The sequence below is a fragment of the Oncorhynchus gorbuscha genome, linkage group LG16 (assembly GCF_021184085.1).
Source record: "Oncorhynchus gorbuscha isolate QuinsamMale2020 ecotype Even-year linkage group LG16, OgorEven_v1.0, whole genome shotgun sequence".
Taxonomy (NCBI): Eukaryota; Metazoa; Chordata; class Actinopteri; order Salmoniformes; family Salmonidae; genus Oncorhynchus; species Oncorhynchus gorbuscha.
Genome location: NC_060188.1, coordinates 49,883,675 through 49,911,134, shown reverse-complemented (window position 1 = coordinate 49,911,134; position 27,460 = coordinate 49,883,675). Strand labels below are relative to the sequence as shown.

Sequence of the window (27,460 nt, the reverse complement as noted above, 5' to 3'; positions counted from 1 at the left end):
TGGTCTTAACACGTCTAGGCTACTAGCCCTTGAGGTAGGAAGGTTTTTTAAGTCCAAAAAAATGACTGGCAAATTTCAGGCTGAAATTAACACTTTTCCATGTGAATATATCTGTGTAACCTGCACATTGCATGTTTAAATAGTTTATTTCCTTTTTAAGCAATGGAAGTCTAGTATTGTTATTGGAATTAAGGGTTCTCTTTGTTTAGGGACAAGTGTCAATGGATGCTATGCAATATAACCAAATGTCACAACTCAAAATGACTACATGTGTATTAGGGTTTCAAAGGCTCCTTTTTGATGCGGTCCATCAATTCATATTTAAATGTTATAGTTGTCTTTTCCTTAAATGTCCCAGTCTTTACAGATACCGGTGTATAAGACCATACTCAAACACTTGACATCTTTTATACAAGTAAAATAGAAATGGTCCAATTTTTCTTCATAATCTGTCCTGCTGCTCTTCAAGTTGGTCAGTTACACATTCACACAGACCAATCTGGAATTGAAACGCAATGAAACCATTACTTAGATTTGAGTTACAGAATCAACCCTAGCCCAGAGTTACAACGGTACATTTGTATTTGTTAGATGACGTGGGTCTTCAAATACACATCTTATTTTTAGACACGGATTGAAAAAACAAAAACATTCCACTGTTCATCACCATATTTAAAAAAAAATACTATTAACAGTTTAGAAAGAAAAGCATTGGCATCCCCCAATCCCGTTAGTTTATTCCCCCTCAAACCATCTGAGGTGATGCGAAAAACAGGAACCACACTCCTCTGGTAGAGATTCAAGCAGCTTGAGACGTGGATAATATCTTCTTCTGTCAGTGCAACAGTTGAGCAGCCCTCAAATTCATACTTGCAGCCTTACAAAGACCAGGGTTGTGTTCAGTAGGGCACAGCATAACAAAACGATAATCAATGCCATCTTATTTTGTTCACCTACTGAACACAACCAATGGCAAGCCCAAATTACACCTTGGTAATTGAAGTTTATTTAACTTTAGAAATCAAGAGATGTACTTCAGTGAAAAATGTTTCCCTCAAGCTAATTCATTGATGAATTGTCAGAAGACCATGGCGAGAAGGTTCTGAAAAGCATGAAATAGATTTTACACCTATGAACACATTTAACGACTGGTCATCAGTAATATTTGGATGCACACAATCACAGATTGTTTATGTGCCACAATACAAGGTATTAAGGCATTCAATATTCAAATACACATAAAACCCATTCCCCAAGAGCATACATTAGCTCCAGCCCATTTGATATATTTCTCAACCAGTGCAAACTCACAAAAAATAAAATAAAAGCAAGACTTGCTACGTGAAAACAAGCCTGCTTGAGAGGTCAAATCATAACTACCCTTCCTGATCTCAGAAAGCGACAAACAATGCAACGCAACAGAGCTCCAGTGGAGGAAACATTGAGTCCTGTTATCATTAGTCCTACCAAAAATAAACACTTCTTTGTTCAATGAAGGGCAAATATACAGTTGTCCAAGTAGTTGTTTGCATGTGGGAAAGTATGCCTAAACCTGTAGGGCAGGATGGTAGAATACAAACTTCAAGTCTTGTGTCATTTCATTCGCTGGTTATTCCAGGCTTAGTCAGCGCTCCTTGCTCATGTCAGTAAGAGGGGAAAGATGTTTGGCAACAGAGGGGGATGAAGGTGAACAGAAAGTGAGAACGAGAGGTAGGTAGGGGGAATAAGACAGTTCAAGAAGTTTGAGCTGATCCAATGACTTTACGGTTTTCAAAATAAAAGGCTGGAAAAACAAAACCCCCAAAATATGTAGGAAACAATTAAACAGTCCACAAATACAATGACATCTCGTTCCAGCTGTTAAAACTCATCCCCTTTGTGGTTTTCTGACTGTTTCTTCTCTGTTGGTTCTGAAAATTGGAAGGAGGAATACAATATTATACTCAAATATGTAGCAGCACAGTATTACAAATATGACCAGGTATAAAACCAAAATAAAGACTAAAGGACAAGAAAACTAAAATGCCCTTCCTTTTCATAGTTGCAGACAGTTGCTCTAGCTTGAATGCTATGTCCAATTCTTTTCCATCAGATGCCCACTTATGTAGCAAGAAATTGTAAAGGCAACTGGGTGCCAAATCACATACGCAAAAAGGTAGTTTCTATGGCAGACACTGTTCCTATGACAGACGTACCCGTCCTTGTAGTTTTATCTGTAGGCTGTGATTGGCTGAGTGAGTCTGTGTTCTGTCCAGTAGGCTCTTTGATGGGCGGTTCCTCTTGCTGCACCTCCTCAGTGCCCTCTTGAATGAAAACAAATGTTGCCAATGAAAAGAGAACTGATCGGTGATTAGAATTGTTCAAGGGATCATTGACAAGTTCCCATGTCATGTGAACAAGTCTGCAAAAACACTTCCTTTGCAAATGACATTCATTACAGATGAAACTCATTGCCGAGGAACCCCCTTAATTACGTACCAAACAGAAGAAAAATGGTCAAACAGGGAGGGACTACCTGGATTTGTCCAATAAATGCTCCATAACCTTTTGCTACGGTGTGCCAAACTGAACATTACCATATTACATACATTCTATGACAGACGCACCTGTACTTGCAGTTTTATCTGTAGGCTGTGATTGGCTGAGTGAGTCCGTGTTCTGTCCAGTGGGCTCTTTGATGGGCGGTTCCTCTTGCTGCACCTCCTCAGTGCCCTCTTGAATGAAAACAAATGCCACCAATAAAAAGTGGACTATGATTACATCTGTCTAAGGGATCACTCTGGATAAGAGCGTCTGCTAAATGACTTAAATGTAATGTAATAAGATATCACACGTCATATGAACAAGTCTGCAAAAGCACTTCCTTTGCAAATGACAAGTGACATGAATTACAGCTGAGGAACCCCCTTCATTACATAGCTAACGGAAGGAAATGTACTTAAACAGGGAGGGACTACCTACAGTCCATACACTCAAATTAGTTTCAAAATGTTTTGCTACGGTGTTCCCTACTGAACATGACCTCTATATATAAAGCACATGTTCCATAACAGAAATGTGTTGGTTTTCCGCTTTCCCACCTTCGTCTTTGGTCTCCTCATTGGGAAGTATGACTCGCTCTTCCATTTTGCTGCCGTTGGCCTTGCTGCTGCTGCTCTCTGTGGTGCTGTTGTTATTGGGCTTGGCGGCCTTGGGCTTGGGCTTGGCGGGCTTGGGCTTGTTCAGCAAGTAGTTGACCTCGCGGTCCAGCAAAGCCCACTTGGACTCTATGTCTTTGGACAGCAGCACAGGCTGCTCCGTGGGAGAACTCTTCTCCTGTTCAGCTACTTTGTTGTTCTTCCACGTCTGTGGAAGAGGGGGAGGTATTGGTGGTTAAAATGAAAAAATAATCAAAGATTACAAACGATGGCACTCAAAGTTAATTTCTTCCATATAGATTGTTTTGAACCACATGATCTCAAATTTGAGTAATAATGGTCAAAATAATATAATTGACAAATGCGCTGAGTAAAACAAATAGGACATTATTAAACATCATTACATACAGAGGTCTCGTTGATGACTTTTTCCAACATCTTCAGCTCCACGTCAGTGAAGATTCGGTCATCCTCTGGTACAAGTTTGGAGCTCCTTAAGGAAAAACCACAAAGGCCCATGTCAAATGGATGCATTGTACATCTCATGATTCACCTCTAAAATGTTAAACTCTGAAGCTAAGCAGGGTCGGTCCTGGCCGGTCGCTGGATGGGAAACCAGATGCTGCCGAAAGTAGTGTTACAGGGCCGGTAGGGGTCCCTCTTTCCTCTGGTCAAAGGAAAGAGATCCCAAATTCCCCAATCTGGCCCTGACACCATTATGGCCACCTAATCACCCCCAGCTTCCAATTTGTTAATTCATCTCCTCCCCAGGTCATTGCTGTAAAAGATTGTTTTCAGGCAAGGCACTGCACCACAGTGCTAGAGGCGTCACTACAGACCCTGGTTCGATCTGGGGCTGTATCACAACCAGCCGTGATTGAGCAGAGTACAATTTGCCCAGCATCGTCCAGGTAAGGGGAGGGTTTGGCCAGGGTAGGCCGTCAATGTAAAATAAGAATGTTCTTTTAACTGACTTGCCTCGTTAAATAAATAAAAATGACCTGGTAAAATAAGGGTAAATAAACAGATCTTGGGCCAGTTTTTCCATTCCAGGTTATGAATGGTGAAGGGGAAGCAGATCCTAGAGCTCTAACATCGCTGCTTTGACCCACCTGAGGAAGAAGCTGGAGCGGTTGAGCATGCTCTCCAGGGTGGCCAGGTGGCCAGGCCACTTCCTGCGCTCTTCCACACGGAAGAACATGGCCCTGCACAGCTTTCTGAGATGCTGCAGCTTCTCCCGCAACTCCTTGGTGGACGCAGAGTAGCCATCCTCGTCCATCCAGGTCGACACTTGACTCAGCTTGGCCAGGATGATTTCCTTCTCTTCCTCCAACACCACTGCCTGGTACTCCTCCTGGTACATTTTGTCCTAATGGAGGGGGGAAGAGAATGCTATATATATATATATATATATATATACACAGACACACACGTGTGAGAGCGCCAGACAGAATATACTGATGTTGTACTGTAAAGGTACTGTTCTAACCTGGGTATCAAAAAGGAATGCCTCAAGGCTGTTCAGTGTCTTCTCCCTCTCCTGTTTCTTCAGGTCTCTATCAGTCAGGTATTGGAGCCTGACAGGAAGAAAACAAACATTATTGCAGCAAATGTGGAGGTAGCCGGGACTCAAACCTCGGTCTGAGTCTGTCAAACAACTTAGCCATTACACCAACAGATTCAAAGCCTCTGAATCACTAGGTGTTTGTCAATGTTTGACACAACGCTACATCAATATCAGCATTATTACAGCTTGAAAAATGTATTTTCAACTTCCCCACCCTGCACATTTGAGCCCAACTAAAATGTCATAAGGAGAGAGCAACACACTTCTTGTTTGAGGTGGTGATGGCTTCTAAATGAGGGTTAAGGATGTCTTTTACTTGGAGCTCCACTGTGACATCCTCATAGATCTCATTTTTCTTCTGATGCTTGGCTTTCTTCTCGGCCTCAGTCTTTGCCGCTTCCTCTGCCGTTTTCTCCTCTTCTCCAGATTTGGCTCCCTCCTTTTCATCCTGCTCAGAAAAATAAAATATTTAATAGTTCATGGAATCTTGGTTTATTCAAGAGAGCCTCATTTACATTACGGTAATGAGTTATTTAATGTTGAATTCAAAAAGAGAATGAGTTAAAACTCATTCATGCGAGGTTAGTATACACCCCCCCACTCTTGACAACATTCTCTTACCATGTCACGCCTTGGTCATTGTATCTTGTGTTTTTGTTATATGTTTGGGTAGGCCAGGGTGTGACATGGGTTTATATGTTGTATTTCGTATTGGGGTTTGTATTAATTGGGAGTGTGTATTATTAGGGGTGTGTCTAGTTAGGCTTGGCTGCCTGAGGCGATTCCTAATTGGAGTCAGCTGATTCTCGTTGTCTGGATTGGGAACCGTATTTAGGCAGCCTGAGTGCGCGTTGTATTTCGTGGGTGATTGTACCTGTCTCTGTGTTAGTCACCAGATAGGCTGTAATTAGTTTCACTCGTTTGTTGTTTTCGTATTTTTCAGTTATTTCATGTTCCGCTATTTTCTTCATTATAAGTCATGAGTAACCTACACGCTGCATTTCGGTCTGACTCTCTTCAAACAGCAGACTAACTACATTACATACCAAGCATTCCATTCAACATTGTTAACATTTTGGAAAGTTCATTAAACACAAAATGACTGAATACACCCCAGGGCTGAGCTAAACCAACCAGGGCCACGTTTAGAAGGCAAACATTGTGGAATGTTGCAGTTCGAAATGTCACGAATAGAGCTGTCCGGATTCCTTAAACATGCCAGAGGCATTTTTGTTCTACATATTTCCATCTAAATATTCCACAATGTGGAACAAGGAGAACTGAGCTAGGCCCAGCGACATCCCAGGCATTTATGTGGAATCCAACTGAGCCAAGCTCTTACCTGAAGATCAGCCTTACTGTCTACTCCCTCAGTCTTCTCGTGGGTTGGGGCCACCTCCTCCTGCTGCTGTTGTTCCTCCCCAGCCTCCTGCTTCTCTTCCTGGGGCGCAGTCTCCTCTTGCTCATTCACAGACTCCGGATGAACCTTCTCCTCATCCTGGATTCAGAGACAATAGGGGAGCAGCAGAGACAGTTAGACAGCCATGAACTAGTGTTAAGGAGGAACTTGGGTGCTTGTTACATTAGAATGGTAACTTAGTAGAGGGTTACCTGAACTGGTTCAGTCACATTTGTGTTGGGTTCCGAGGATCCCCCTCCAAACAGGCTGGAAATTGTATTTCCCAGTTCTGACAGGTCAAAAGAGACAGAATTAAGACATGGAAGAGACTGATTTAGAGCTGGGACAATAACCTGAAAATTATCGACATTACCATACAGATCCTTATCGCAGGCATTTTGCTGATATAGTTCATTAGTTCATGGCCTCTACTAGAGAAATGTGAAGCTTGAAATTAAATAAGTATGCTAATATGGGCGATTGTTAATTTGACAATTGATGGCTACAACCAAACTAGTAACTCAAAAGGCACTCGCACATCTGAACAAACTTTTTGCAGGTTCATGGCAAGAGTTGATGAATGAAAAAGGAAACCGCACACTGCTCTTGATAGTATCACTGAGCTTTAATAAGCTTACATATCTGTCGCACGGCCTTCGTCAGAAGTGAGGCCGATACGTAGGCTTTAAAAAAAATCAGTGATACTATCAAGAGCAGTGTGCGGTTTCCTTTTTCATACAACCAAACTAGTAACAATATTTTAAAAGATCATTTAAAAAGTGATGCACATTAATGTTATAAACGTATTTCTTGCATCAATTCAGGCAATTTTGTCTGTCGCCCACCTCTACTATGATTATGACTAAATGGGTGATCAGATGTCAAATGATTACGATGTTAGCATAAAACCTACTTGTCAGAGTAGACTCCTCCTCCTCCACAACGGTCTCAAAGACAGACACCACCTGAAGAAAGCAACTTAGTTCAAGCGATAGGCCAATGTCGATTACCCCAAAACAGAGTTCAATAGTGTCTAAATCAACTCAAAATAACTTTAAACCAAGCCAATTTTAATTGGATTTATGTGGGTAGATTAAGGCATTACAAACCTCAGAATGTAGATTTACATTTTTTTATTTTTAAGTTGCATCAAACCTTAACGTAAATATAAAATATCATTTGGAAGTATTTTGCAACCATCTTGAAAGTGTAAAAAGCCCGATGCGTTTTGTATTTGAGGTTTAGTTGTACTTCCAGAGAGGAGCTCCATAAGCATTAGAGGATTGCACTGACCATAGAGTTCATATAATTCACATTCGATAAGTAATTATATGGTACTGACCCGGTCAAGGAGGAGCACGCCACTCTCATTCATGTTGAAGCTGGCATTGATGCCCTTGTACTCAGCATCGGTGTGCTTCTGGAAGCTGCTGCCCACCCCAGACAGTTGCACTGTGGTCAGGTTGAGAGAGCCAAAGACACTGGTGGAAAAAAGAAATGACACTTATTATTTACAATTCAAATCAGACCCCTCCAAGTTAATGCATCTGATGATAATTGAAAGTTAATGCAACAGGTAAGTTAGCTGTAAGTCACTTCCATTCCAATTAAATTCAAAACAGCTTTATTTGTCCCCCTAGAGTCTATAGCCCTAATATAAATGGCCGAACAAACGCTGCTATAGCATATCCTTAATTTTCCAGGCGGTCTACATAAAACCTTTTCAGACCTTGCCGTTTAGCCGCGTTGGCTCACAGAGTGGGGTAAATCTATGGGCCGATTTCCTGGACACAGACAATCAAATCCTAGGCTAAAAAACCCCAAAACAATGTATTCTCCATTGGGCCACTTAACACACACACACATATATATATAACCTTCCTTTTGTCATCTCAAACTACTATATTTGCAGATTATCCTACAATTTATACAGCAAGACAACTGGTTCAACAGGTACAGCAGGCTCTACAAGTAGATCCAGGAAATAATGGAGTGGGTTTCCCAGAACAAACTTGTTTTGAACACCAGGAAAACCAAGGTTATGTTGGTCTGTTCCATCAGCAAAAGGCCAACAAAGCATGGGATACAATTAAGTATTGGGGGGAACCACAAATTGAGGAAGTGTCAGAAACCAAACTACTACGGGTGCAGCAAGACAACTGCTTATCAAGGTTCTCAAACTCATGTAAAAAAATATATTCAAACTGCATGCATGATCAGAAGTATAGCCAAATATTTACTGGGAAATGTTCTTTAGCAAACAGCCCAAGCATTAATTGGTAATCAGGTGACCTACTGTTCTGTGGTCATGCATCAGAAAGTGACATTAGGAGGCTGCAGATCGCACAGAACAAAGCAACAAGGATTGTTTAAATGTGGAGATATGGTTCTTCTGTTGTAGTCATGCTCAATGAGTTGTTGGTCCTCAATCAAGATAATTAAAAAACATGTTTATTTTATTTCACAATGTACACCATTTAAAAAACAGCCAAACTCTATTCATAACAGTATTCAGTTGGTAAGAGACAGACTTCCAGTAAATATTAGGAATAGATTGTCCACCAGCTATGTTTTATCCAGACAGAAGACAAAAGAACATTATGATTTAGAGTCATAAAGAAATGGAATAACTTCTGAGCAAACCAGAAACCTTGCAATATAAATTCAAACAATACTTTAGAACCATTTTAAATTGGAAGGTTGTGCAGGACTATGGTAGATGAAGGAATCAAACTAGAATTTCAGACTTTATCTGGTCAATATGTCAGTGTTATGTCTGTTACAGTGTGTTGTATGTGAAAATGTGATCTTATGATGAGTTGTATTTTAATGTTTGAGGACTCGTGGAAGATTAGTCCAAATTCCGACTAAAAGAGATCGTAATAACATCCATTCAGCATGCTTTAGTCCCTGTCTAGGCTTAATCTGTCTCCAGGAAACCGAACCTAAATTCCGACCAATTAAATCCAACTTTATTTTGGGTGGTGTTCACCTGAGGTCTTCCTGGCCCAGGAAACTGAGATCGCCGTAGTTGATGTTGAAGGCAAAGTCGTCAATGTGGTTGAAGGTGAAGACCTTGCTCTGGGGGTAGGGGGCCATCCTCTGGAACAGAATATGCGTGTTGTGCTTCAGGATCCTGGAACCATCCTCCTCCATCTCACTTGTGAACTCCACCTGGAGAGTGAGAGAAACAAACACAGCTGTATGCTACAATCCAAAATAAATGTAAAAGATGAGCACCATATGACATGCAGTTGTGTGGTGCTTAGCTTTTACTTTCATTTTGGATTGAGGCAATTCAATTATCATTTATTTTTTAAGGGGTGGGTTTCAATGTTAAAGAATGGGCTGTGTTACCTGAATGGGGAAAACGGTTGCCTCGCGAACCAGGAAAGGTTGGACTTTGAAGGCCTTGCTGAGGGCAGCGGCCTGGTACACAGCCCCCATGGCTGCAGCCTCATCTGCGTTGAGGTTCTTCCCTAGCTCCTCTCTACACAGTCAGGTCAAAGTGAAATATCACTTCAAAAACAAGGTTGGCCAGATACTTTTTCAGACCTCAAAAGTAGTCAAATGGTTAGGTATATGAAACTACATGCCTCAACCAATGTTCACTCGAAGCTGCAGTGTAGCCCGAGATGGCCGTGCAGCTCCCCGGGACTACCGCAGAACGGAGAGGTGCACGAGACAATTTCACTCAACTTTCTAGAGTTTAACCAGGTGTTAACTATCATTTCCCTTTACTGTGGCAATTGTGATCAAAGCAATAGCCACTTTTAATGCAACATAATGTAACAAATTATAAGAGATTTTTCTGTAGGCAGACCGCGTTGGAGTAGGATGCTATTGCGCCCGTACTCTACACAGACCGGTGCAGCATAACCAATCAGAGCTGCAGTAGGCCTATATGCAAATAGACCATTGCCATATACAGATCTGTGACATTTTTTGAAGTGGACTGTTTACAGGCTTAGATGTGCTTGTTTTGAGATCAAAGCAAGAGCTGCTTGTAGCCACGTGTGCACATTTGATTAATATCCTTCGCTAGTTAGTGAATTATTAGCCCAGTTAAAAGCTCATTTCTAGTCAGCAATAGGGGTGTCATTGCTTCACACAAGAGCACAAAACATGTACATTTCGTTGACATCGTTGAAAAGCAAGTCCGGTATAGAGCCATTTTTGGTCTTAAAAAAGGGTCTGCTGTATTTTGACGTTAGCTTGACTAAGCCAAGTAGCCAATAGGCAGATGTTAGCACCATTTGTCTGATTCATTATAATAAATGGTTCGGGAACAATAACGTAAAGTGGTTTCTTGCAACCACCACATTCAGTAACCTTGTTATCTAGTCCTTCAAACAGGTCAATGTCAATCCCTGCATGTTTCTTTCAAAAGTCTCATGGAATGTATGCCTACATTGGCTGCTACTATAGAACAACTATTTCCATGTTAAAATGTTATGGGATGCATTTTCACCATTGTTTCATGGCAGGCTACTCTTGTACAGTGGCTTGTGAAAGAGTTCAACCACCCCCCCCCCCCCCCCCCGTGGCATTTTTCCTATTTTGTTGCCTTATAAATAAATACTTTGTAGAGCCACCTTTTGCAGCAACTACCGCTGCAAGACTCTTGGGGTATGTCTATAAGCTTGGCACATCTAGCCACGGGGATTTTTGCCCATGCTTCAAGGCAAAACTGCTACAGCACCTACAAGTTGGATAGGTTCCACTGGTGTACAGCAATGGTTAAGTCATACCACATATTCAATTGGATTGAGGTCTGGGCTTTGACTAGGCCATTCCAAGACATTTAAATGCGTTTCCCCCTTAACACACTCAAGTTTTGCTTAGGGTCATTGTCCTGCTGGAAGGTGAACCTCCGTCCCAGTCTCGAATCTCTGGGAGACAGAAACAGGTTTCCCTCAAGAATTTCCCTGTATTTTAGCGACATCCATCATTTCTTCAATTCTGAACAGTTTCTGCCAATGAAAAGATGGTGTTCTCAGGGTGATCGTGTTAAAAGATTGACCAGAGTACCTTCTTCCATATGTTTGGAGAGTCTCCTATATGCCTTTTGGCAAAAACCAAATGTGTTTGCAAATTGTTTTCTTTAAGCAATGGCTTTTTCTGGCCACTCTCCAATATATCCCAGCTCTGTGGAATGTACGGCTTAAAGTGGTCATACGGACAGATACTCCAATCTCCGCTGTGGAGCTTTGCAGCTCCTTCATGGTCTCTTTGTTGCCTCTGAGTAATTCCCTCCTTGCCTGGTCTGAGTTTGGTGGTAGGCCCTCTCTTGGCAGGTTTGTTGTGGTGCCACTTTCTTTTCATTTAATGTGGGACATTCAAAGTTTGATATTTTTTTATAACCCAACCCTGATCTGTACTTCACTACTTAGTCCCTGACCCGTTTGGACAGCTCCTTGGTCTTCATGGTGCCGCATGCTTGGTGGTGCCCCAGACTCTGGGGCTTTTCAGAACAGGTGCATACATGCATGCATATACACATACTCAGATCATGTGACACTTAAATAAAGTCCACCTGTGGGCAGGGTAGCCTAGTTGTTGGAGCGTTGGACTAGTAACTGAAAGGTTGCAAGTTCGAATCCCCGAGCTGACAAGGTACAAATCTGTCGTTCTGCCCCTGAACAGGCAGTTAACCCACTGTTCCTAGGCCGTCATTGAAAATAAGAATTTGTTCTTAACTGACTTGCCTAGTAAAATAAAAGGTAAAAAATAAAATAAAACATCTAACTAATGTGACTTCTGAAGGTAATTGGTTTCACCAGATCTTATTTAGGGTGATTCATAGCAAAGGGGTGAATACATATGCACAACTCTTTTCATTTTGTAGAATTTTTGTAAACAAGTTAATTTTTTCCCCCACTTCACCATTTGACTATTTTGTGTATGTCCATTCCATGAAATCCAAATAAAAATCAATTACAGGTTGTAATGCAACAAAAATAGGAAATACGCCAAGGGGGAATACTGAATACTTTTGCAAGGCACTGTAGGCCTAATACATTAGGATCAAAAAGCCATCGTAGTCTACTTGGCAACATAAAATAGGCACAGCCGGAAGTTGCACAGAATTTTCACAACTTTCAACTTCACGCTCAGACCTGCAATTTGCTCAGTGCCCAAATTTAAGGGAACATTGGCCTATTTTCATATTAATTTGCAATTAATGCATATCTAGCTGATCTTCACAACAAATGGTGTGCACCTTAGTCTAATTTCCATTTTTCATTTCCAAAAACACCTGTCAAAGTTTCATTTTGGGTCTAACTATCCCTTTAAGCCTTTTCATCCCGGATGGAGCATTTCCAACATGTGAGTTACATACCATCACTCTAGTAGATACTACCTATGACACTTTCAGGTAAAGCACTTACTCTATTCTATTGTGTTCCATTGTCTAGGGAGGTTTGTTGTGAATATGACATCTTACAGCCAAAACCCTGGACAATATGTCCCTCATGTAGTGTAGAGCCCCAAGTATTGACAGTGTCAAGTGAAACTGTTGACATACTTCCCAACGGCTTTGAGCAGCACTTCTTGCACCTTAGGCACTCGGGTGGAGCCACCCACAAGGATCACCTGCTCGATCTCATCCTGTTGGAAAACAATGTTGGAAGATATACTTACAGTACTTGCAAATAAACAAACATGTGTTGGATCAATCTCTGTAGAAATCTGAAGGCTTGACATGCTGAAACATGTCATGGTTAACCCCGTAAGGTCAATGTCCACACCCTTGTGGAAATCTAATTAGCAGAATACAACAATCCCATAAAAATCTGTTCAGTTTAAGCAAGATATGTTTTTGTTTTGCATTGGACCATCTCAATCCACCACATCTGCCTGTCGGACTTCCACATCTGCAGTGAGTCAGACCATGAGACATCCTGCAAATCAGTCTTACAAAATAGTCTGTGGCATCCAAACGGGTTGGCCTACAAACTACTGAAAAATATGTAAAGCATTGGTCGCATATTTCATGAGCTGTAATAAAAAAGATCCCAAAATTGTGCCACACAAAGCTTATTTCTCTCAAATGGGGTGCAAAAATGTGTTTATATCCCGGTTTGTCACAAAACACAATGCCACAGATGTCTCAAATTTTGAGGGAGCGTGCAATTTACATGAGAATTGAATGTTAATTTCTCGACCGTAAGCCGCCTCTGTCATTTTAGAGAAATTGGCAGTATGTCCAACCAGCCTCAACTGCCAACCGTGTATAACCACGTCAGCTCAGGACCTCCACATCCGGCTTCACCTGCGGGATCGTTTGAGACCAGCCACACTGACAGCTGATGAAATGTGTACAGCATTGTGTGGGCGAGCGGTTTGCCCCATGGTGGCGGTGGGATTTTGGTATGGGCAGGCATAAGCTCCGGACAAACACAATTGCATTTTAAATCTACAGCAATTTGAATGCAGAGATACCGTGACGAGATCCTGAGGCCCATTGTCCTGCCCTTCATTCACCGCCGTCGCCTCATTTTCAGCATGATAATACACAGCCCCATGTCGCAACAATCTGTACACAATTCCGGAAAGCTGAAAATGTCCCAGTTCTTCAGTGGACTGCATATGGTCCTTCCATGGTCTGCATGTTTGGGACGCTCTGGATCGACCTGTACGACAGCATACTCCAGTTCCCACCAATATCCAGCATCTACAGGCCACAATCAAGAGCCTGATCAACTCTACACGAAGGAGATGTGTCGCACTGCATGAGGCATTTGGTCACACCATGTACAGACTTTTTTGGGGGGGTGGGGGTCTGACAAACAGATGCATATCTGTATTCCTAGTCATGATAAATAGTCATGAGAAATCCACAGAAAAGTGCCCAATACATTTATTTCAATTGACTGATTTCCTTATATGAACTAACTAAATAGGTGCGTTTATATTTTTGTTCGGTATATTATGACCCCTCTATGGAAAGTTGAGATTTTTTCTCGTCGACTCCCACAAGCATCTTGGGACTCGTCTGATGTCGGTACAGCCGATCTGCCAAGTTCGGTCTGTAGCGTCAAAACAGTTTGGGCTACACACTAATATGAGCCCTCTTTGCAAAGGTGAGACTCAAACACGTTGGTTGTTTTGCTCTAGGACGCCCACAGGCCTCACAAGACTCGCATGAAGGTCCCCCGGTACCAGTTTTTCAAAAAAATGAATGGAAGTATATAGAGACTTCAGTGCCAAATTTTTTTATCTGTCTCCAATCTGTCATCTCAGATCAAAGACACCTCAGAACAAATATCCTTTAGTATTCTTTTTGATAATGCTGGTTTTCCTGTGACTTTTGATGCTTTTGTCTGTCGTTCATAAAAAGTCCCAAGTCTCCCCAAAATGTAAAATAAAGTCGGCCACTGCTTTACTAAAATATCAATGGACAAACAAGTGTCATGTTCATTAAGGCACTCAATGGGAAATGTTTTAAGGTTTTCAATGGAAAACCAAAAATCTAGTTATTGGACAAATCCAGGGAGTCCCTTCCTGATTAAGTCCATTTGGTGCCTAATGAATGCACACACGCTACGGTGACTCACCAGGGACATCTCTGCAGAGCTGAGGGCATCCTGTACAGGGCCAGGCACTCTCTCAAAAAGGTCAGCACACAGGGTCTCAAACTCCACACGGGTCACCTTGGCCTTGAAATCCATGTCATCCAGCAGCCCTTCCACCTGAACAACAAAGAGAGTGAGAGTATATTTGGTTTACATGTACTGTAATACACATCTACAGTAGAACAATATGGGTAAAACTGTAAAAGTGTAAAAGTGCAGCTAAAAAAATTTCCCCAAATGAATGGGTGCTTACTTTCAGATCTAACACACACCTGACAGAACATCAATACATAAGAAACGTTACAGAAAAATACCATATTTCTCTAAATATGCAGAACAGTGCAAGACTGGAAGTGACAGGGAATGGAGGGATAAAGAAGCAATGCGATGGCTTCACCTGTATAGTTATTTTACAAGGTTACACATCTACAGTAGAACACTACGGGTGACACGGGAGTAACTGGTAACTACTCTCAACTGCAGCAAAGGTAAGGAGAATGGTGTAAGACTGGGGTTAGCGAAGTTCCCGTCACCTGTGCCATGAATTCGGCATTAGCGCTCAGCACAGTCTTGAGTCTCTGGGCCTCCTTGAGAAGCTTGGCCATGGCCCGGTGGTTCTCCCTCACGTCCTTCTTGGTCTTCTTCTGCTTGTTGAATAGCTTGGCCAGGTGGTCCTGCAGCCGCAGCTCCATCTCAAAGCCCCCCAGAGAGCGGTCAAACCTGGTCAAAGACAGAACATTGTTAGGTTAGGAACATTTGAGAAATGTGCTTGTCATCGATCCACAATAAGACATTGAAAATATAAATACTTAGTGAGCTCCGAAAGAATTGGGACAGTGACACATTGTTTTGAAAAGATTAAGCTTTAATGTGAGGGTATATTCAGCAATATTGGATGAACCATTTAGAGAACACCTTTTTGTACACCCCCCCCCCCCCTATTATTAGGGGAGCAAAGGTATAGGGACAAATTCACTTATATGGTTTATTATAAAGTTAGGGTTAGGAGCACAAATATCAAACACCCAAGACATGATAACCTCACCATTACAATAACAGGGGAGGTTAGCATGTTTGGGGGGGATATAATATTTTTGTAATACTCGACGCATTCAGGATTAACCGTAATCATGGTAGCATCCACATGAACGTCGAAGTGTTTCGAAACATTTAGTTACAATAAAATGACAATACATTTACAATTAATTTCTATTGGTAACAAAATAATCTGAAACAACCTAAACAAACAGTAAATGCATCCAACAAATGTCGAGTCAAACTTGATGTGGTCATAGCGTACCATGAATATGAGAGCAAATGCTTAACTACACAGCGGAATTAGTCCCAATTCCTTTGGTCCCCTAAAAAGGGGGGGCTACGTACAAAAGTGTTGTGATTTCGAAACAGTTCACCCGATATGGATGAAAAGCCTGAAATTCAAGTGGACAGTCCGCACCTTAACCTCATACTCATTCTATCGTTCCAAAGTGCTTGAGTAGAGAGCCAAAACATATTTTTTTAATCACTGTCCCAATACATTTGGAGCTCACTGTATATAGAATGAAAACAAAACTAGTACTTATTTCATAATGATTAGAGCAGAGTGCAAGGCGTGTGCTTTCCCCAACATCCTGTGTTACAGTGTGTGTGTGTGTGTGTGTGTGTGTGTGTGTGTGTGTGTGTGTGTAAAAGTGTGTATACAGGTCCTTTTGTCTTACCCCACTCCTCGTATCTGGAGCTGTGGCTGGGAACCCGACTCTTCGGTTTTGACTGTCTGGTATGTGACGATGGTTGCCGTTGTGCTGCCTGAACCCATGTCATAGAACATTATGTTCTGTAGCGAGAGACAACGGGAATATAGGTCTAGGGTTACACAAAGCAACTTTTCTGACCCACGAAACAACTTATGAAGCGCTCAAACTCAAAAAGACTGAACCTAGTTAAAAAACGCTTGTAAAAGCAGCCTAGTTAGCGCACCTGTGCTGTGCTGTTGATGTCTTTTCTCCTGAAGACGCCGTAGTTGAGTGCCACCGCCGTGTTGTCGTTGATGAGCTGAAGGACTTTAACACCTGCCATCTGTGCAGCCTGCAGGACTGCTCTGCGCTCTGCCTGATTGAAAAAGACTGGGACGGTGATCACTGCATCTTTGATGGGCTGCTCTGTAAGCGAGAGTAAAATACATTCAAGGGGGGCTTCAAAATAATTGTGCAACAATGTTGAGAGAAAACCTTTTCCCCGTACTACTAGTGAACAGACAAACCTGCAAAGTCCTGAGCAAGTCCACGTGAATAGTTCAAAACCATGCCCAGGAGCTCCTCTGGAGAGTACTGCATTTCTCTGCAAGGAAAACAGAGTAGACATTACAGCCAAGCACTTCATATTTTTATAAAATATATTTTTTTGTAACCCCTTTCTCCACCCCAATTTCATGATATGCAGTTTGTCTTGTCCCATCACCACAACTCCTGTACAGACTCGGGAGAGGCGAAGGTTGAAAGCCATGCATCCTCCCAAACACGACCCAACCAAGCCGCACTGCTTCTTGACACTGCTCGCTTAACCCGGAAGCCAGCCGCACCAATGTGTCGGAGGAAGCGCCGTACAGCTGGTGACTGAAGTCAGCATGTATTTACCCAGCCGCCACAAGGCGTCGCTAGAGCGTGATGGGACAAGGACATCCCAGGCGGCCAAACCCACCCCTAACCTGGATGCTGGGCCAATTGTGCGCCGCCTCATGGGTCTCCCGGTTGCGGCCGGCTGCGACACAGCCTGGGATCAAACCTGGATCTGTAGTGATGCCTCCAGCACTGCAATGCAGTGCCTTAGACCACTGTGCCACAATGCCTTAGAGAAACGAGGCCCCAGAACCAATCACTCTTATCCACAACTACAGCATAGGACATACTGGATCAATGACATTGTCACAGGCGGTTTAAAATGTGCTATTTGGGCAGTACACAAAGGAACGTTGTACACTGACAAACAATAAGTTAATGGGTCAGCATTTTTCCCCATATCGTCCATAGAAATCCGGATTATTAGTACTCGTCAACAAATCACTTGGCTCAATCATCTCCTGCTAAACAAAGGAAAAGGGAACCAATGAGATGAAATCAAAAACGACTTACTCCGAGTTGCTAAAGAGAACTGTGCCCCGACTCTCATCAGTCACCAGATGGTGCTCGGGGAAGCGTTTCTGATAGACCGCCACCTGTGGGTTGTCATGCTTCTTGCCAAGGAGGCTCTGAAGATGCCTATAGACAAATTTGGGGTTCTTCACAGACTGCGGGAGAAAGAAAAACAAATCAATGTCAGTGTAGATATTAATTCATGAACTTCATTGATTCACGTGGGGGAATACAGAGCACTAACTGTATGATAGACATTTTAAAACATGTGACCTGGTAGGTTATCTATGACAAAGTGCCTTACCACTCCCAATGCACTGTCTCCAAAAAGTCTCTCGTTTTCTTTTAAACACACAGCTATTGGCGTTTTCCTCCTGGACTCCCTGTGCAACACAAAGAAGGATAAGACAGACTATTTGAAACAAGTTAAAGCTTTGAGAAAGCTTTAAAAAAAATCTTTATCATAAACTGACCATTAGTTCAGCCAATTTTCGTTCACTATTCAACACGGGCCCATTTAGGTATTGCCATGTTTACATGCATTGTAAACACTAAAGAACAGCTAGCGTACTCACACATGAATACTTATCAAACATGAAATAGAATAGGGATTTTGGTCTAAAAGCACAAAGTCCTAAACCCATTGCGATGACCTGGCTAGAGAATGAAAATAGCAATACTCACTTGTTTAGAGCAATCTCCATTGGCACGCCAGGTTTTACTATCGCTACTTTCATCCACTCACTGCCCAGGTCAACTGACATGACTGCAACAGAGGCTGTATGGACAAAATAATGGGTATGATTATTCCATTACCTGTACTTTTGTAATAAAGTGATGATTACAGACTAGAGGTCGGCCGATTAATCGGAATGGCCGATTAATTAGGGCCGATTTCAAGTTCTGATAACACTTTTTTTACACCTTTATTTAATTTAACTAGGAAAGTCAGTTAAAGAACACATTCTTATTTTCAATGACGGCCTAGGAACGGTGGGTTAACTGCCTTGTTCAGGGGCAAAACGACAGCTTTTTACCTTGTCAGCTCAGGGATTCAATCTTGCAACCTTACGGTTAACTAGTCCAACGCTCTAACCACCTGCCTCATGAGGAGCTCGCCTGTTACGTGAATGCAGTAAGAAGCCATGGTAAGTTGATCGCTAGCATTAAACTTAATCATAATAACTAGTTATAACTACACATGGTTGATTATATTACTAGTTTATCTAGCGTGTCCTGCGTTGCATATAATCGATGCAGTGCGCATTCGCGAAAAAGGACTGTCGTTGCTCCAACGTGTGCCTAACCATAAACATCAATGCCTTAAAATCAATACACTGAAGTATATATTTTTAAACCTGCATATTTAGCTAAACAAAAATCCAGGTTAGCTGGCAATATTAACCAGATGAAATTGTGTCACTTCTCTTGCGTTCATTGCACGCTGAGTCAGGAATATGCAACAGTTTGGGCCGTTGGCTCATTGCGAACAAATTTGCCAGAATTGTACATAATTATGACATAACATATAAGGTTGTGCAATGTAACAGGAATATTTAGACTGATGGATGCCACCCGTTAGATCAAATACGGAATGGTTCCGTATTTCACTGAAATAATAAATATTTTGTTTTTGAGATGAGTTTCCTGATTCTACCATATTAATGACTTAAGGCTCGTATTTCTGTGTGTTATGTTATAATTAAGTGTATGATTTGATAGAGCAGTCTGACTGAGCGATGGTGGGCACCAGCAGGCTCATAAGCATTCATTCAAACAGCACTTTTGTGCGTTTTGCCAGCAGCTCTGCTGTTCATGAATTCAAGCCTATCAACTCCCGAGATTAGGCTGGAGTAACGATGTGATGTGAAATGGCTAACTAGTTAGCGGGGTGTGCGCTAATAGCGTTTCAAACGTCACTCGCTCTGAGACTTGTAGTTGTCCCCCTTGCTCTGCATGGGTAACGCTGCTTCGATGGTGGCTGTTGTCGTTGTGTTGCTGGTTCGAGCCCAGGGAGGAGCGAGGAGAGGGACGGAAGCTATACTGTTACACTGGCAATTCTAAAGTGCCTATAAGAACATCCAATAGTCAAAGGTTAATGAAATACAAATGGTATATGGTATAATAACTACAACCTAAAACTTCTTACCTGGGAATACTGAAGATTCATGTCAAAAGGAACCACCAGCTTTCATATGTTCTCATACTCTGAGCAAGGAACTGAAACGTTAGCTTTCTTACATATTCCACTTTCTTCTCCAACACTTTTTGCATTATTTAAACCAAATTAAACATGTTTCATTATTTATTTGAGGCTAAATTGATTTTATTGATGTATTATATTAAGTTAAATTTTCATTCAGTAATTGTCATTGCAAATACATTTTTTTTTAAATCATCCAATTAATCGGTATTGGCTTTTTTTTGTCATCATAATCGGTCAACCTCTATTACAGACTAAGTGAGACAATACTAAAGGTGATTAGCTTCAATGATTTCTCACTGGCTACAGTGGTATGGTGGCAATGTGAGTGATTAATCAGTCTTTTGCATCAGTTGACATAGAACTTAATGTTCATCCGTGCATCAGTAAATTAATGTGTAAATAGGTACAAATACAGACAATGCATCATAGTAATGTGACAGATTAACTATAATCTCTGCACATGTCCATTTCCTTCTCGCACTCAAAAAGGAGGCATTCAGATTGACGTTGAAATGTGAATTTGGTGTTAAGCGAATCTGCCGGTGCTTGATGCGGGCAGGTGTCTTGGATGGAATAACCATGTGGTGTTAGTACCTGTTTGTGAAGGCAGCAGAGCCAAGACGAGACAGAAGCGAGCCCATAAAGTCAGCTTCCTCCTCATGGTGACCTGTACACACAAAGCAGAACAAAAACATATATTCAAATGCTAACAGCAGCCTTCCTAGTGACATGGTAAGTGTGCTGAAGAAATAATTGGTTCAATATTTTGAGACCTCATAAAGATTCATTATCCTCGACTCGGTTTTGTCATCCTGTACAGATCCATTAGCTACAAATGTTGTCATTTGTTTTAGAAGTATTTTTGGGGGATCAAATATGAATTTGGGAGGTGCTTAAAAAAATGCACAAGAACATCAATCTCTATACAATGCATATCAGCAAATAGTAAAAAGTAATGTTTCAGAAAATAAATAGAGTGAGCACATCCCCCGGTAGTACATTTTGTTTAATGCCCTAAACCAACACATCAAGCTTTATTTGAATCTTGGGGAAACCCAAGAAACCCTTTATTTGATTTTGGGAAAACCCTGCTCTAGAGTGTTTCCACTCAGGCCCCCCTTCCAGAATTGGGGATCACCACACAACACCCCACCGCACACCATGTCTTTATATCTTTCTATGGGCACAAGTCCTGTACGTGACACATTGTTCACACTCCTCTTGTTGGCAGAGAACATTTAGCAAGTTTAAAGCTTATTCCCTGCAGTACTACACATTGTCATGCCTAATGTTTATTTATGTGATATTTGAGTGACTCAAACATTCCAACAAAATCTATAGGCAAAAAAACATTGCTAAAAAACATAACTGCCATGGGCTAGTTGAGCTGGAAATTTCTAACAAGTTATAAATAGCTCTACGGTATGCAATGACTGGCATGAGAAGAGGAACACTGATGCACTACCCAATTTCGAAATAGCACCTTGTGAATTCTACTATTACAACTTGAAAGCAGTGTTGAGCTCCAAAAAAAACCTGGTGCCGCAGTTTGGGAACCACTGCTCTAGAGCAGCAAGTAAGGTAAAAGGAACATCTCAAAGATGACTCCTGTTCTTGTGTGTCCATTCCGTCACCTGCACTGTTGAACAGGAGGAGCGGTGAAAGCCAAAGCCTGGTGGTCATACACCACATTGCTTTCACCTATACAAAACTTTTCATACCAGTGCAGATGTAGGAAGTCCACAAGAATAATTAGATAATGCTCTGCCATTCTTCAGCATGAAACCAAACCGGCTGCATGCGTGCGCCATCGTGCATAAATGTATTTTGTCCCTCCCACACCAAACGTGATCACGACACGCAGGTTAAAATATCAAAACAAACTCTGAACCAATTACGTTAATTTGGGAACTGGTCAAAAAGCATTAACTTGTTAGGGATAGGGTCTAATTTCGTGAATTTCAGCCTGACTGACGTGCCCAAAGTCAACTGCCTGTTACTCAGGCCCAGTTTCTAAAACTTAAAATAATGTCTCAGACTATAACAGAATTGATATGGCAGGCAAAAAAATGAAGAAAAACCAAGCAGAATTTTTAAATAAAGGTGAAATAAAAATTAAATATGCCACCTTCACTGTCCAGGTGCATTCAGGCAGTGGTGTAAAGAACTTCAGTAAAAATGCTTAAAGTACTACTTAGGTAGTTTTTTTGAATATCTGTACTTCACTATTAATATTTGACAACTTTTACTTCACTACATTCCTGAAGAACAATGTAATTTTTACTCCATACATTTTCCCTGACACCCAAAACTACTAGTTACATTTTGAATGCTTAGCAGGACAGAAATACTGTAATTCACACACTTGTCAAGAGAACATCCCTGGTCATCCCTACTGCCTCGGATCTGGCAGACACACAAAAAAACACATGCTTCATAAGTAAATTATGTCTGAGTGGGAGCCTGCCTCTGGCTATCCATAAATAAATATTAAGTGGCCATCTGCTTTGCGTAATATAAGTAATTTGAAACGATTTTTGCTACTTTAACTTGATACTTAAGTACATTGCAGCAATTACATTAAGATTCCAAGTAAAGTATATTTTAAACAAAATACTTTGACTTTCACTCAAGTAGTATATCACTGGGTGACTTTCACTGGAGTATAAGTAAAGATAACTTAATAGAAAATGACTCCAGTATGATTTTGGATACTTTTTTCTACCACGGTTCAGATAAGTGGATGTTCTGTGACTCAGTTTAGTTCTGTGACTTAATTCAAGTGCTGATGAAAAGTCAGGAAGCATGATGAAACCGTGAGGCAATTATTTTTCTATCTACGGACTAGGGCACGTTTCGCGAAATAAAGGATTTAGGCTAGCTAATGTCTATATCAAGTAGAAAACAATAGGCAATCTGCAATCTAATGGCTATATAGCATGTAGTTATTCATATTCAAATACATGATCGTGGAAACTTCTAGCCCCATCATGGAGCACTGGCGTGCAGTATGAATGCCATGGACGCCCAGCGCAGGTGATGCCTTGACCATTCATTCAAAAACAAAGAGAAGTCTTGGGTTCTGTAAACGGGTTCCGTCAGTTAGGTAGCTTCCTACAATACAAATAATGCGTTTTAGAAACACAGCTAGCTAAAATTCCCATTTAAAATCCCTCAACCATTTCATTTGAAATGAGAGACTATGTTAGCAAATAACCGGTAGCTAGGACTGCGTTAATGGACCCCATTGCTGGTAATTAGAATATAATGGAAAAACAATTACTTAACTAGCTAGGCACATCGCTGACAAAGCAGAACCTTACCTTCTCCACTCCAGCAGTTCAGTTCTTTGAAGCAGACTAGTTTAAACAACAATATAAACTAAATGAAAGCGCACGCCTTTACATGCAGCAAGCTAAACTGTATTATTTTAGGTGATACTTCTTACTGTTGGCTTGATCTATGAACTAAAAACCTCTTCGTAGGCACTCTAATAAAGATTTCTTGATTTTCCCTTGCTATCACCTGCTTGTTCTCGCCATGGGGCCCAGAACGCGGCGTGATCTCATTGGATTCACTCGAGTCGGTCGTCAGTAGTTACCACAGACACAAAGTCATAAAACACGCCTATTTATACAATGTATATTCTTTAAACCTGACCTTAACCAAACAGTTATCCTTATGCATAACCATACATTTACACCAAAAAACTCATTTTTGCTTTCAATTATTTTCGATTTTGACTTTGTGGTTGCGCTATCTAGTTAGTGGAAACCACTAGAGTCGTGTTCCGCGAGGACAGCGCTGACCCTGTTGGTGCTTTCAAGACTGTTGGGGACTCGGAAATAAACAAGGAAGGCGGAATCATAACTTCAGTGATCTTCAGGTCGGAAAGAAATACCCGAGTTACGGATTTAGGATTCCGAGTTTGATTTATTAACTAGGTAAGTCAGTTAAGAACAAATTGTTATTTTCAATGACGGCCTGTTAAATGGAACGACAGATTTGTAACTTGTCACCTCGGGGATTTGAACTTGCAACCTTCCTGTTACTAGTCTGACGCGCTAACCACTAGGCTACCCTGCTGCACATGATGACGGTTGTAAACGATTTTCACTAGTCGGAGCTCGTTTTTCCCCGAGGTTGTTTTGAACGCACTGATGTCGGAAGTCAGAGATTTCCGATTTCCCAGTTGTTATGATAGCGGCAAGAGTCCGTCGTCCACATTCCAAATACTACAGAGTGATAGGTCATTTCGGTGATGGCTGTCGAGAACAATATTTTTGTCAATATGTGATTGGTCCACGCTCAATTAATGGGCGTAAATTATATGACATCGTATTAAGGGGACCTATTGAGTCGTCGAGTACTAGTTGTTGTAGTCAAAACAATGTGGAAGTCAATGTTCTTTTTTTATTACTGATTGATTGATCTGTTACTTACTGGTACCTGTTTTTCTTGATTTGAGCGAGTTCTTAGCTTTACTTTATGTAAGTAATGTTTGTGACGCTACATATATTTTTAATATGTAACCCAGGGACTACAGATGAAAATTAGCAAACGGTCTAAATCTGGCACATTTCTAGAAATGTTAATTGATGTGAATTGTCCCTGTCAAATACATAAAATAAATAAGTGCGGGGAAAACACTATTGAATGGGTGATATTTCAAAATGAACATGATCAACAGTTAACCACTTTATTTTGTGACCCTCACCCTTATTGCTTGCCACCTACATTGATAAACATATTCATTTCGTGTGTTGATTGACATTTTATTTAAAAAATATATATAATTTACAATTCTCTTCTTCCTCCTCCCCTTCTCTCACATGACTTGTGATGTGTATCACATGATTTCTTCCCTGAGGATACAGACAGTGCAAAGAAAATGGCTGCGTTCTTACAGTGGAGACGATTTGTGTTTTTTGATAAAGAGACCGTGAAGGACGCTGGAGATAATGGGAAGAACTTTGTCCTCCCGGTTGGCATATCTGCATGTGACTCGGGCCGGGGCCACATCGTTCTTGGAGATATCCTTTCGGTGGTTTCCACGATGTTAATATAGCATAGTTAATTTAGTTGGTCAATTCTAGCTAACGAACTTGCTAACCAGACATTCCTCTCAAGCAGTCTTGCCATTTTAAGCAAGTTAACTAAGAACGTTAATGAAATTGAGTTTAATATGCCCAAATTATGCTCTTTGGATGGCTGCAAGCAAGGAAATTATTATTGCTATACATGCTAGTCATACGACTAAGAAGAGAACATATTTACATTGCTTGTATTCATTACACTTCTTATTCCTACGGCTAATTTATATACATTTTAAGAGTATTCGAACATGGCCCTGCCTTTGTAATTGTCTCCTCTATCCCTAACCATGCAAATGACCATTTATCTCTCTTGATCTAAAATGATTATGCTTCCTTGAGCCAGAATAAATTACATATGGACGGTCAGATCTGGTTTTTGACACGCTCCCTACAGTTGTCCTCCTTTCAGGCTTACAAGCTGAGAGTGACCCACCTGTACCAGCTCAAACAACACAGCATTTTGGTCACGGTTGGGCAGGACGAGCAAGGAATTAACCCCCTGGTAAGACATTTAGTAGGATATATTTAATACTGACTATCAAAAAACAGTATTTTAGTTTCCTTGGTAGTTGTTTGTGAACTGTTACTAGAAACCCAGCTGTGTTACTGTTTGCCAGGTGAAGGTATGGAATCCGGACAAGCGTGACAGCGGGAATCCTCTGTGTACCAGAATATTCCCAGCAATTCCTGGGAACAAACCAACAGAGGTGTCCTGCCTCAGTGTACACGAGAACCTAAACTTTATGGCTATTGGTAAGTGGCAGTTCTTCAGTACTACCTATTGTCGCCTATAGTTGAGATTTGGTTTTGACATTTGTTTTTGCTCCCTGTTATAAATTGATAATACCCATGTCATTGCAGGCTTCACAGATGGCAGTGTGGTGTTGACAAAGGGTGACATAACCCGGGACAGGCACAGTAAAACCCTGACACTGCATGAGGGCACCTGTCCAATCACGGGCCTCGCTTTCCGTCAGCAGAACAAAGTCACTCACTTATTTGTTGCCACTCTGGAAAAAGTCCATGTAAGTCATTTGAGCTTTTCAAATGTTACTCTGATAAGTGAAATCCATAGAAACAAGTTTAAAATCAATTCAGGTTATTCATGTACAATTCAATATTTGACAGTGTCATATTTTCAAGGAGGATTTGAATTGATAGATTTTAAATGGCATTGACCTCATGCCTGTCGCCATACTACTTTTCCCTTGGAGCATGAGCACTATCTAACTTCTGTTTCATTTGGTGTTGTTTCCACCCCATGACTAGTGCTACACTTTGTCGGTGAAGGAGTACCCTAAACTGGAACTGGACACCCACGGCTGTGCGCTGCGTTGCTCTGCACTCACAGACCCCTCCCAGGACTCCCAGTTTATTGTCGCGGGGGATGAGTGTGTGTACCTTTACCAGCCTGATGAACGGGGGCCCTGTTTCGCTTTCGATGGGCACAAGCTACTGGCCAACTGGCACCGGGGCTACCTCCTGCTGCTCACCAGGGACACCAAGTCTCCCAACAAGTAAGAACAACTCTCTGAGGGTGGCACAGCAGCCATTTCTATTGAATGGGTCCCCTAAGGTTCAAGGCCAGGGTCAGTATGAGTCCTTATAAAGGTCAAAGGTTAGCCTGGTGTCATTTCCTTTTTTTATTGAAATGAAACTCAAGACATTTTATACTAAATCAATTTATGTTGATTGTAAGTAGAAAGAAAAAAACAGTAATTTTTTGTTGTGAAGAACACACCTTAAAGATTCAACCAAACATGCATATTTTTAGGTGATATATTATCTCCTATGACAATGTATTGAATACAAGTTCTCTACTCAGGTCTGAATTTGGGAGTAGAGAGACATCTCCTTCGGAGAAACAAATCTTGACAATCTACGACCTGGACAACAAGTTCATTGCCTACAGCGCTTCCTTTGATGACATCATTGACGTTCTGGCTGAATGGGGCTCCTTCTACATCCTGACTCGGGATGGAAAAATGTTTGTGCTGCAGGAGAAAGACACTCAGACCAAGCTAGAGGTTAGCCCAAAATACACTGACTGACATCATGCCTTCTTTTCCCCTCCAATGTATTATGTTCAACTCAGCACCAGATTGAACTAGAAACTACAGGTTTCAGATCCCAAGTATTGTTTACTACCATTGTTCCCCTGAGCAAGGCACTTAACGCTTCAATCTGTCTTTAGATGCTCTTCAAGAAGAATCTGTTTGTGATGGCCATCAACCTGGCTAAGAGCCAGCACTTGGACAGTGACGGGCTGTCTGAGATTTTCAGGCAATACGGTGACCACCTCTACGTGAAGGGTGACCACGATGGAGCCATCCAACAGTACATCCGGT

At 41.4% G+C, this 27,460-nt stretch overlaps 2 protein-coding genes across 5 annotated transcripts in view; one reads left to right on the top strand and one right to left on the bottom strand.

Moving 5' to 3' along the window:
- Nucleotides 1-678: 678 nt before the first annotated feature.
- Nucleotides 679-24,233, bottom strand: LOC124000499 (hypoxia up-regulated protein 1-like). Of its 3 annotated transcripts, none has more exons than XM_046306892.1 (26): nucleotides 23,340-24,233; nucleotides 22,980-23,130; nucleotides 20,611-20,683; nucleotides 18,495-18,588; nucleotides 18,115-18,193; nucleotides 17,811-17,965; nucleotides 16,943-17,019; nucleotides 16,660-16,841; nucleotides 16,401-16,516; nucleotides 15,216-15,402; nucleotides 14,665-14,799; nucleotides 12,633-12,715; nucleotides 9,461-9,593; nucleotides 9,096-9,277; nucleotides 7,446-7,584; nucleotides 7,017-7,068; nucleotides 6,316-6,392; nucleotides 6,047-6,202; nucleotides 4,968-5,152; nucleotides 4,627-4,714; nucleotides 4,250-4,506; nucleotides 3,546-3,630; nucleotides 3,081-3,345; nucleotides 2,607-2,714; nucleotides 2,196-2,303; nucleotides 679-1,910 (listed from the first exon to the last, which is right to left on the bottom strand). In XM_046306892.1, the coding sequence occupies exons 2-26, from the start codon at nucleotides 23,070-23,072 to the stop codon at nucleotides 1,861-1,863; spliced, it is 3,159 nt and encodes a 1,052-aa protein (XP_046162848.1). In that variant the 5' UTR covers nucleotides 23,073-23,130; nucleotides 23,340-24,233; the 3' UTR covers nucleotides 679-1,860. The 3 variants fall into 3 exon arrangements, with proteins under 3 accessions (XP_046162848.1, XP_046162850.1, XP_046162849.1); XM_046306894.1 differs by lacking the exon at nucleotides 22,980-23,130 and adding an exon at nucleotides 19,960-20,018 and having other exon boundaries at nucleotides 23,340-24,231; XM_046306893.1 differs by lacking the exon at nucleotides 22,980-23,130 and having other exon boundaries at nucleotides 23,340-24,232.
- vps11 (VPS11 core subunit of CORVET and HOPS complexes) overlaps nucleotides 23,808-27,460 on the top strand; it is a 22,819-nt gene continuing 19,166 nt past the window's right edge. The window contains exons 1-8 of one of the 2 annotated variants that reach the window (XM_046306895.1): nucleotides 23,808-23,960; nucleotides 24,894-25,049; nucleotides 25,466-25,614; nucleotides 25,730-25,865; nucleotides 25,974-26,137; nucleotides 26,382-26,629; nucleotides 26,938-27,139; nucleotides 27,307-27,458. In XM_046306895.1, coding sequence (XP_046162851.1) covers nucleotides 24,908-25,049; nucleotides 25,466-25,614; nucleotides 25,730-25,865; nucleotides 25,974-26,137; nucleotides 26,382-26,629; nucleotides 26,938-27,139; nucleotides 27,307-27,458 — 1,193 coding nt within the window. In that variant the 5' untranslated portion in view covers nucleotides 23,808-23,960; nucleotides 24,894-24,907. Of the gene's footprint in view, nucleotides 23,961-24,482; nucleotides 24,507-24,893; nucleotides 25,050-25,465; nucleotides 25,615-25,729; nucleotides 25,866-25,973; nucleotides 26,138-26,381; nucleotides 26,630-26,937; nucleotides 27,140-27,306; nucleotides 27,459-27,460 lie in introns of those variants that run through there. The other variant, XM_046306897.1, reaches the window with a different exon arrangement.

Excerpts from the sequence above, each read along its gene's own strand:
- LOC124000499 (XM_046306892.1), bottom strand. The coding sequence starts at position 23,072 with ATGAATGGTCAAGGCATCACCTGCGCTGGGCGTCCATGGCATTCATAC. Across the intron at positions 7,069-7,445 it reads GCGTGCTCCTCCTTGACCGG|GTGGTGTCTGTCTTTGAGAC; the intron begins GTCAGTACCATA and ends TGCTTTCTTCAG. Across the intron at positions 5,153-6,046 it reads ACAGTAAGGCTGATCTTCAG|GATGAAAAGGAGGGAGCCAA; the intron begins GTAAGAGCTTGG and ends TTTTCTGAGCAG.